Source organism: Ranitomeya variabilis, chromosome 4, assembly GCF_051348905.1.
Source record: "Ranitomeya variabilis isolate aRanVar5 chromosome 4, aRanVar5.hap1, whole genome shotgun sequence".
Lineage (NCBI taxonomy): Eukaryota > Metazoa > Chordata > Amphibia > Anura > Dendrobatidae > Ranitomeya > Ranitomeya variabilis.
Window position 1 is genome coordinate 392,347,264 of NC_135235.1, and position 11,775 is coordinate 392,359,038.

At 41.5% G+C, this 11,775-nt stretch overlaps 1 protein-coding gene across 3 annotated transcripts in view; it reads left to right on the plus strand.

The window, feature by feature from the left end:
* Positions 1–7,767, plus strand: part of LOC143767143 (uncharacterized) — a 51,512-nt gene extending 43,745 nt beyond the window's left edge. For all 3 annotated transcript variants that reach the window (XM_077255177.1, XM_077255178.1, XM_077255176.1), the window contains one exon: positions 1,182–7,767. In XM_077255177.1, coding sequence (XP_077111292.1) covers positions 1,182–2,977 — 1,796 coding nt within the window. In that variant the 3' untranslated portion in view covers positions 2,978–7,767. The remainder of the gene's footprint in view (positions 1–1,181) is intronic.
* The last annotated feature ends 4,008 nt before the right edge of the window (positions 7,768–11,775 follow it).

Sequence of the window (11,775 nt, forward strand, 5' to 3'; positions counted from 1 at the left end):
TGCACCAGTATTTACTGTGCATGCTAATGTGGCTTCCAAAGACTTCTGTGGGCTCTATTGACATTAGCATGTATATCACATAGGAGACACTGGAGCTGGAGTATATACATCACAGGGGACATTTGGGGCTGGTGCACGCATCACAGGAGACATCTGGGGCTGCGGCTGCAGTCTTCATCTGTGGGACAGGAGCGCATTGCGCGCTAACTCTGCTCACAGAATATATCCAGATGCTGACACTGGTCAGCATTAGGATTTAATCCTTTATTGTGTGCCCCCCAGTGTTGAGCACTGTGTGATCGCAGTGCAATAAGAAATTAAAGAGACGGCTTCTAGCCTAAGTACTGCAGTCCCAGGAATCTGCCTGGGGGGCTGTAGCAAAGGTCATCATGAACCATAAACAGCTTGCGGGCCAGAGGTTCCCCACCCCTGTTCTATATGATTCTAATTAATGGCGTTTAGCTGTTTCACATTACAAATTTCTTTTATCACCTATACTTCTCTCCTGTTGGTTCTGCTGGTTTGCTCCTTCCCAACACTGCCTATCCAGATATGAGCACTCATAGTGAAAGTATCATATCTATGTCTGTTGTGTTCAGAAAACGTATCACTCTGCAATAAGATCAGAGCAGGGTGTCATTATATCTCACACAGGTAGCTTAGATCAGGCAGGTTGATCCTGTGTGAGATGTAATGACAGACCTGATCTTACTGCAGAGCTGTTACAAGTTGCTTGAGCACAGCAGTGATAAGTGACTATTGAAACACTCAGTAATCAGGAAAGCTGATAAAAGGGTTTGTAATGTGACACAGCTGAACTCCGCTGCACTGCCCCTCCTCTCACACGGACTCATGCAGGAGGTTAGACCACTAGATCAGTGCTGTATCATTACACCTTACACAATGAGAAATCTGCTCTAAGTTCTGGTGGGGGCATGTTCTAAGTGCTGTTACCTGGTTAGGATTGGTCAGCATCAGACAGGGAAAAGTACACGCCCCCCCAGTGAAAACTAATAACACCCATTTGTCTGCAACCACTATCACATTGAAAAATTTGGTGAAAAGTCCTCTTTATAGTATTGAACTCATAATGAAACTTTGATGCTTATATTTCTATTTTTTTTATTATTTATAGAATTTGATTTGTATATTGTAAGCACAATATATTTCTCTCCCAACAGATTTTCCTCAAACCACAAATCCTAAAGCATCCTACAGTCATGTTTCTTCATTGGATTGTTCGAATGACAATCACAGTATTTCAAATACGGCACATGACATGGAGGATGTTATAGAAGTGCCTCGTTCATGTGAAGAACTAGATTTTACTGATGCTGATATATATGTAACAAATAAAGTACAACCTCACATTGAAGAGGAACTATATGAAAAAATAGTTCTCAAAGAATCCCATCTATATATACCCACAGCACACAAACAGAACTATCCAGCTTCTTTTATTAATGCAGAGTCATTCTCCTTTGAAGAAGAAAATCGAGACCATCCCACGATTTATACAATAACAGATCCAACACAAGACTATTCATCTATTCAAGTTAAGGAGGAACCAGTCTCAAGTGATGAAGAAAATCTAAACACTAATATATACACATCCGTAAATCACAGACGGCAGTATCCATCTGCTCATATTAAGATAGATCCACTTTCCTTTGAAGAAGTTACTGTGGATGACACAAACATATGTACATTTGATCACACTCCACATGGTCATTCTCACCTTATTAAGGAAGAACCAATAATATGTGATGAAGAAGATCTTGAAGATGTATATTTAGGAGTAAACCATATACAAGAGAATGGCCAAATATATTCAACCAAACCTAGACCATTCATATGCTTTCAGTGTGGGAAGTGTTTCACACGCAAGTCACAGCTCCAAAGACATCAGATGATACATACAGGTGTGAGACCATACTCCTGCTCAGAGTGTGGAAAACGTTTTTTCCGGAACTCACACCTTCTCATACATCAAAGAACACACACTGGTGAAAGGCCATATTCCTGTTCCGAATGTGGAAAACGATTCACCACAAATTCAAATCTTACTATCCACAAAAGAATCCACACAGGTGAAAATTTATATTACTGCCCTGAATGTCACAAATGTTTTACTAATAACTCCAACCTTGCTATACATCTGAGGATTCACACAGGCGAAAAACCATATTCTTGCTCAGAATGTGGCAAATGTTTTACAACCAAGTCAAATCTTGTTCTACACCAGAAGATCCACACTGGAGCCCGACTTTATCACTGTTCTGAATGTGAGAAGAGTTTTACCACAAGTGCAAACCTGGCTCTTCACCAAAGGATCCACACAGGAGAGAAACCATACTCTTGCACGGATTGTGGGAAATCTTTCACGATAAACTCTCATCTTGTTCGACATCAGAGAGTTCACACAGGGGAAAAGCCTTATACTTGCCCAGAATGCGAAAAATGTTTCGTCAGTAATTATGAACTCAAACGACATCATCGAACTCACTTTGAAGAGAAAGCATATTCTGAGACCTTTGGTGAGGAAAACATAAATGATCCAACAGATCCCACCAAGGATTGGAGGATTTCTGTAATGGAAAGATCACATTTTTGTGCTGAATGTGGGAAAGGTTTTGCCACCAACTCAAGTCTTGTCCAGCACAGGAGGATACATAGGACTGAAAGGCCATATTCTTGTTCTCAATGTGGTAAAAGTTTTACGTGTAAATCGTATCTTCATAGGCATCAAAAAATTCACACAGGAGAGAGACCGTATTCTTGTCCTTTATGCAGAAAATGTTTCTCCAGAAATTCCCATCTCAAAAGGCATCAGAAATGTCACACAAGAAAGAAAGCATTTCCATGCCTGCACTGTGGGAAATATTTCAGTTCTCCAGCGCGTCTTATTCAACACAGTCATATCCATGCAGCCGAAAACCCTCAGTCTTCTGCACATGAAGATATTTATATTATATAAATACTGTATTCTTTATAGGTTAGAGTTTTGAGGCTGAAATTAAGCTTTTGGATTAGGACATGGATCATGTTTGTATCTTGGTGAAATGTTTTACAAACGATATGATCAGTGTCTTAAAGGGTTTGCCTACCTTTAGAAGAAAATGTATTTTGTTTTTTTCTTAAATGCATGAACTTGGGGCTGAAAATAATTTTTGCAGTTGGGTTTCATTAAATGTTTTGTACCTTTTTGAGTTTTAAAGACTAATGGTGCATTTACAGTACACAATTATTAGGTAGGAGCGTTCTTAGAAACTTTGGCTTCATAATAATTGTGTAGTCTAAAGAGACTACCGATCACCCAACGAACTAGCAAAATGCTTGTTGATCGGGTGAAATTGGCAGCTCATGATCCTGTGATGCTGAGAACAATGTCAGCTTATGTGCTCTGAAGAATCTTTTGCAGATCTTTCAATGATCATTTGATGGCGGTCTGACTGTGTAAACAGACTAATAAACGACTGCCAAACATGTTACAAGATAGCAGTTATTTAATACTGCATATTGGGCAGTGTAAATGCAGCTTAATTTTCCCTGCATGTTCAACTTTGATGTGGTCATAAATCAGCTCAAAGACAGTTGAAAGTTAAAATGAAAATCTCCGTTAACTTTTTCTGTAGCCGCCTTGGACACTCCAACACAGGCTACAGAAGGCAAATGGTGCAAAATATTTAATAAATCCCAATTGTAAAAATAGTTTTGGCCCCAAATACATGAATTTTAAGTGAGGAAAAAATTGTCCATAAAGTTGGACAACCCATTTAATGGATCTACTTGAAGAGCTACCCTGAATAATAAGCATCGGAGTAGTTTGTTTGGTGAAGTTCCTTTTTCACTTTAAATTGTTCTGGGTCACAACCTCAAAGAGGTTTTTCAGACTTAAACATATAACATGTTCTTCAGATAGACCAGGGATGCACAACTCCAGTCCTCAAGGGCCACCAACAGTGCATGTTTGCAGGATTTCCTTAGCATTGCACAAAGTGTTGGAATCCTCATCTGTGTAGGGGATTGCATTATCACCTGTGCATTATTAAGGAAATCCTGAAAACATGACCTGTTGGTGGCCCTGGAGGACTGGAGTTCTGAATCCCTGAGATAGACCTTTAATGTTGGGGATCTAATCCCCTAGCATCCCGTAGATCAGCTGAATGAGGAATCTGCTACACTGCATCAAGGTTTGCAGTCTGTTCATTGTTTACACAGGCAGGTATTTTTTAGTTTTCATTGAATCTCAATATAGACATTAAAGGGTTATTCCCATCATTAAAATGTATAGCCTTTCCACAGGATAAATGACAACTTTGAGATCAGTGGGATTATGACTACTGGGAGCCTCACCAATTCTTAAATGCCCCTTCAGAATAGAGTTGGGGCACACATTGGCACCACTGCGCTAGGACTTCTGAATAAAGCAGAATACTCTGCTATCTCCTGATGCTCCAAAGGATCAGTGGGGGTCCTTATCAGTCAGATCCTCACCGATCACAAAGTTATTACCAATCCCATGTTTAGCTAATAATATTTAATTTTGGAAATGACTATTTAATTCTAAAATATTGCAATTTTCACATTGGCCCCCAGATGTCAGCACAATATGGACATTCGGTATTGTAGTTTCGTGACATGAGACCTCTCCTATAACAGTATGTAGTAGCAGTAAGTTTAGTGCTGCTCGGACCTAGATCTGCATCTATTGAAGGGATTTTCTGGGACATTTATAAAACTAGAAGGCAGTCCTCTGTTGGGATGCCGCCCTGTTTCGCAGTTCCCACAGTTGTCATGTGACTGCTCATGCGATTTGCTTACTTGCAATGATTACAGGCCAATCACTTTCTTTTACCCTTGTTTCAATTGTACATTTACACTGTTAGGAATTGCTTATTAGACTGCCTTACTAGTTTTATAAATGGCCTGGAAAGTGCCTTTCAGCTAATATTGGTGCATTGCCATTTTATTTAAGCAATGTGCTTAATATTACTAAACAAAAGCATATCCTCTTGTTTGTATCTGATGGATTTTTCTGCATGAAGATAATACTGTCTCATTCTTATCAATATGTTATAGTTTATACAGATTTGCTCCAATGTGCCTATAGTAGCAAAAGATAATGCCTGGTTGATAAAAATATTTTAAATGCTAATAGTCAGCTATCAGATTGTGCATGCATGTAGTTAGAACTGGCTGGTCAAAAAAGCACTTATTTTGGGAAGGACTACACCTCCATGCTTATGAGCTAGAGAGTCATAATGGCTTCTTTGTTTTACAACGTGGACCTTAAAACAGCTTACCTTCATCTACAAGCAAAAATTCACCTGTAAGATTTTACAATAAAATCGTTTCTAGGCTCATTCTCCCAGCTAATGGGCAAAGTGTGCAAGAAAGTAGTTACTGTAACTGAAAACATTAGAACCTCTTGTAAAAAGGATCTCTTAGGAAGACAAAAAACGATTTAAGAGATTTACTGAGCAAAATATACACACTGCCAAAAAGTGTACTACATAGTGAGTGCCAATACTTATTGTACCAGCCTCAATAATTTTAACGTGTTTCCAGATGTTTATCATTTAGCAGGTGCCATTCTGATACATTTGTCTGGGTTTTCAGCTGTCTAGTATCCTTGTACCCTAACTTAATGACAGTATTGTTTCCTCAATTCGTCCCTTCAACCTAAATACTTGCCATCACACACATTTTAGAAAAAAAAATGTAGACATGTAACCATGTCTCTCTGGTAGTATAGGAAGGGTTAAGCTTAAAAACATTGTCCCATTTTAGAAACTCCTGGTCCCCAAGTTCAGTTTGTTGTAAGAAAAAAAAGCGCTATATTCACCGCCCTCCACCTGGTGACCAGCACTGAGTCTCTGCTTGATCTCCCGCTGTCCAGTATTGGTTGTAATACTGACGTTGTGTCCTTAGTGCAGCAGCCAGTTGGTGAGCTCCATGGCTCTTCCGGACTAGATGGAATGCCCCCTTCAGAGCCGCTGCGCTCAATGATTGATCTGTCAACTTGACTTCAGGGCTACAGCCAATAACTGATACTGGGAACAGCGGCAGGGACTTGTCGCTGACCTATGTACAGTTTTGGGTTTTTATTTATTATAAACCCGGCGACCAAAACCTTCTAATAGAGGACAACCCCTTTAAATGTTTGAAGGTTGTGCTACTCCTATCATAGCGCCCAACTGTTTGCAACACAGCAGAAGTCCCTCCTCCCTTTCTTCACACAGATTCTGAACTCAGAAGAAGGGAGCTTTTTTCATTTGACCTTAGTGATGTTTTGCCAAACCTTGCCGATAGATATGTGAAGGCCACATTACCAGTCTAAAAGAACAACCTGCAGCCTATCAGAACTCCAATTTAATTTCTTAAATGGCTCTTCTAAAATGAAATCTGTACGGTGATTGGTTGTTATATCTAACATAGTTTTCTTGTAGACAGTTTTGACAAATTCCACCACATATGTATAGTTCCTGGCCAAACACAATGGTTGTAAGGAGTAATTAGTGAGAGTTCTCGCTAGTGTACATCCTCAGAGGCATCATCAAGTTTGAGGTAGATATTTTCAAATGTCAGGAGGGACCTCAGAAGAAGAGAGTGGTTGTCAGATCTTTTATCTATTAATGGTTAGTATATGATATGTAAAATAGATTAGATTTAGGCCTGCAGTAAACCTTCTGTAAAGTGAGCGAGGATCAAAGGATGTATGTTTTTTTTTCTAGGTAGAGTTACAATGAAATTTGAATTTCCAGTTCTTTGTACAAAATGTCTTGTAGAGATGTGCCTCAGGATCCAATATTAACATGTTATGTTAGAAAACTGCATGCCTTATTGTATTACTGTACATATTTAGCTGTTGTCTCCTGGGCCATGTATGACTGATTTCTGCATTGACAAAAATGGAAAAATTAAGCCCGAGGAGTTTGCATTACTAGCTCCCAGGGCAAGAAAGTAGGTTCTCCTACCTCAGCCTTTGTCTTCCCGTTATGTACTTTCCCTAGTACACAAAGAGGCATGTTTGTGAGAGTAATGAAACAATATTACTAGTCTGGAGAGGGGGACGCCTCAGTGTATGCACCCTGGCTAAACTGACCGTTTGAAATCTCAACTCTTTAGGTCACAAATGGCTGTAAATTAACCTGAGTCCTTAAAGCCCTGAGACCAGACCTGTCCATCAGCCTCCTCTGGTAGTAAAGCATCTTTTCCACATGAGGTCGTTTTCAATTGGACGATGCCGATGGACTGATCTGGTCACACATGCTCGAGCACTAGCGGTCATTTTCTGAACCAAGAGCTGCCTAAAGGTGTTGATGCCTAACTTTCCATAAAATGTGTCAATTCCTGCATCTACGCGTATTTCCAACTCCATGCACTTATCCGCATCAGGGAAAGGCATGCCAAGCTTTATGAAATGTGGCATTTGAAATTATCACTCACAAAATTGTTGAAACCACTGCATACTGTGACTTACAGTTCATTACATTACATCCCCAATCTGTTCCCTCTCTCCCATTGTTGCTTGTGAAGGGCTTCTGTAGTTTGCGCATCTAGTAGTGAACCAGGAGGCTTACAGTGAATAGTTCTGTATGTTCCTCACAGAAAGTGGAGTGCTACAGTCTATGGAATTGTGGAAGGACACAAAAACAAAGGATTTCAATCGTCACAAGGATATTGTATACTCTAAGCAATGCTTCATCTGTAACTACAATCTATGGGGCCTCCTATAATAGCTGTTTAATAAAGATTTCCCAAACTATCTGTGCTGCCTTCGTCTTAGTCATTCACATTTGGGAAGAACTATGAAAACCAAGTTAGGCTGGTTTCACACTTGCGTTTTGATCTGCAGCGTTTTTAAAAAAAAAGCAGGTGGTGAAAAAACGCATGCAAACGCTGCGTTTTTTAGACGCATGCGATTTTGCATGCAGAAAAAAAAACGCGGCGTTTTGCCGCGTTTACATGCGTTTTTTCCTGCGTTTGCGTTTTTGAAACGCATGCTGAGAAGTGTGTGACAGCTGCCAATCATCAAAATCAACTAGAAAACCCACTATTAATAGAATTAGCTAGGGTTAGTGTTAGGATCCCTAGGGTTAGGGGTAGCTTTTTATTAAAAGAATGTCCTGGTCACCAGGTCACTGATAAGCCACCCCCCACCATCAAGGTGATAAAGGGATCCAAACCCTAACCATAACCCTTGGGATCCTAACCCTAACCCTTGGGATCCTAACCCTAACCATAACCCTTGGGATCCTAACCATAACCCTAGGGATCCTAACCCTAAGGGTTAGGATCCTAACACTAAGGGTTAGGATCCCTAGGGTTAGGATTCCTAGGGATCCTAACCCTAACCGTTACCCTAGGGATCCTAACCCTAACCCTAAGGGTTAGGATCCTAACCCTAAGGGTTAGGGTTAGGATCCCTAGGGTTAGGGTTAGGATCTCTAGGGTTACTAGGGATCCTAACCTTAGGGTTAGGATCCCTAGTAACCCAAGAGTTAGGGTTTTCTTGTTTTTTTTGTGTTTTCTTGTGTTTTTCTATAGAAACGCATGCATTTAAAAACGCATGCAAACGCATGTGCTTAAAAACGCATGCGTTTACATAGACAGCAATGCATTTTTTTGCTGCAAATAAACGCATGCGTTTTTTTTGCGGCAAAAAAACGCCGCTAGAAATTACTACAGGTTGCATTTCTGAAATCCAAAATAAGTCTTAACATTGCCAAGACCAATGCAACAAGACTCAAAACACAAATTCCAATAATTTTAATACTATAATGTTTATTAATAATTACAACATGTATTAATTCATAATTTTAACAGTAATAACCTCCAATGTGAAATGGAGCGGATACATACACATAACATCAATTTTTAAACCCATATGTGAGAAAAAATTCTAATATACATCTATAAACCACCACTGCCTCTAATAGAGGGACAATAGTCTCACCATAAATGGCAGCCTATCACTCATATGCCTGTGAGTACTCATTAATGTTACATACAAAAAGTGCATTAGCCACCATGAATCGGAGCTTAAATTTATTTTACTGCCATCCAGCATGTATACCGAAAAAAGCTCACTACCTCATTGGTACAATGCAACTGCACACTATGAATACAGTAATCAGGCTAAAGAGGTTTTTTACTCACATAAGGTATGATGTCCGTGTCACCGTTCCTGAACCCCGACGCGCGTTTCGTAACACTTCCTCAGGGGGCATGAATATATACTATGAATAATCCAACGAGAGGGATATGGACAAGGATTATGAAGAAAGAAAAAGAAAACAAAGAAGGACCATTACCCTATTCGTTATACATAGTGTTACATTTACGTCTCTTTTAACTATGTATAGTTCAGTATTGAGCATTACTATTCCCTCAGATCTGCTAATCATTATTATGATGTTATTGGTCTATCTAATGTTGTTCTTTGCATTGTTAGGGCTGTTTTAATTACTTTATTGCGCCCAGATGCGCCGTGCGCATGCGCTGCCACGGTCCAGCGTCCGGGATTGGGGAGATGATATTTTTCCTCCCTCCAATTCTGCGGGGTGCTGGTTATCGGGGTCGGCCGTTTTGAGAGCGTTGTATCACGAGGAGGCGTGCCGATTGGTGCATTACTATACTACAATTTTATTTTTTTTGTAAATAGCCAACATGTGATCATATCCAGAACGGCCATTGGTTCAGCCTTCAAAGGTCCTTCATGCACTCACCTACTACTATCCGGTACATGTGACCTGATCATGTGATCTTTTTGAGATCTCCTATTGGTGGAGATCTTAAAAGGTCCTTGCAACCAGTAAATCCTAAGGAAACTTATGGCTTTGAATATGCTGACCCTATGGCCAATAGCCATACTAACGCCCTAATTACACACCAGTTCCTTATACACTCTAATAGACGGCACTATATAGGGAACTCACTTCCCTCATGTTAGCCACACCTCCTGACGAAGCCTTAGTGGCGAAAGGCGCATCGAGGTGCCCACCAGCGTGACAGCAGGGGAGATACACCAGCTTTAGCTATGGCCACAGGTACTACATGAATATTTGTTCATGCTATGACCAGTTGTGACTCTTTCACAAGTTGGTGACTATACTTAGGTATAGGATTATACAAGTTCCACTATTTGTGTATTGTGAAAGGGACTTATGCTATATTAATGATGATATGTTGGTATAGTTTCTCCACTTGTGTAGATATAATTTGATATCCCTGGTCTCAGCTATCTATATACTTTACCATAGGTATATTTATGTTTCCTCTCATTGAGGTTTTTCATGTGTTCCATCTCTAGTACCATTGGCTTATTGGCACCCCCGGCTAGTCCTACTATGGTGGATGTTGTTGTTTTGTCTTGGATTGCCTTCTTTGTACTTGCTCACGGTATTTGATTTGTCCATGTGATTTTACGTATTATTTTGATACATATAATAAAATTTGCTATATTTCGTTATATATGTACAGACTATTATTTGGTCTCCTCTTCATCTATATAGCCCGGGATGCACTAAGCAACATTATTATGTTGTGGCAAATCTAGGACTATGTGGCGATAGGTAAAATACAGCCGGACACATCCCTGTTTCATCCTAGGGGAATGAACCCTTAGGATTCACAGAGGCCTCTATGGCGAACGTGCTGCTCCCTATGCACCACCACTGATTGAACAGCGGTGCTGCAAGGAGCTGGACGGTCCCCCTCCACCTCCCTTCTAAAAGGGGATGGTGGATGGAGGGTTCCTGCACTGTCCTCATCGCAACCCTCACCTGCAAGCATAGTGCTGGCTCTGCCTTCCTTCAAGTTCCGACAGTGAGTTCGGGATCTGGGGGGGCTCCTGCAGCATGTCGCAACCCTTGGGATCTTTTTCACGTCACTTTCGGGTCGGGCACTGGTAACTTGGTCCCTGGCTTCGGCCTGCGCTTGATGCAGGCCAGTATCTCGCCCACATCGGTTCTAGCACCGGAAAAATTTAGTCCCTGGCTTGCAGCCTGTGCTAGGCCGCAAGCCGGTAACTCGCCCATCTTTCTGTTCTGGCGCCGGAAAAATTTAGCCCCCAGCTTGCGGCCGGGTGTAGGCCGCAACCCGGAGGCACCACTCACGTGATAACGCGTTCCGGCGGCCCCTACCACGATCATGGTGTTTCTCGTTCAGGTCGAAAGCGCCTGTTGTGTTCGCAGGGGCCATCTTCCTGCCCCTCTCCGCTTCCGGAGACCAGTGCTAACCGACATCAGAACCCAAACCACAGGACAGGATCTGGAACATCATTGGCTCAGGGTAAGTGACCGCAAACCCCCCTCCCCTTGGAAGTATTTCTCTACCATTTCTGTAAGAAGACCTGTAAAACGGCTCACAGTAGGGTTCCTTAGGCATCAGTCCTTTTTGTTTCACTGCCTGTATATCCTGCCAGTTTGCGTTTTCCAAAGCGCAGATCTCGCCACTCTGCAAAGCCTGTGACCCTAAATACACTCAGGAGCCCCCCACTGTCAGAGGCCAGTGTACCTAGGCCCCCTAAGTGGGCTTCATCACTGTCACACTCCATGGCTTCTCCAAAGCGATTGAATCCCTCCGTGGATCGCAGCTCCCATGACTGAGGTAGATGGATCCTCTCCTACCAGGGGGCCATCGGCTAGCAGTGGCTGCATGCATTCTAGAAACGTGCAGGTGATTAGAAAACGGATCCGTGGTATACCTACCAAACTATCAAGTGCCTTGGCATCTGCGAGCACCGCTTCTCACTCTCACTGGAGGTGT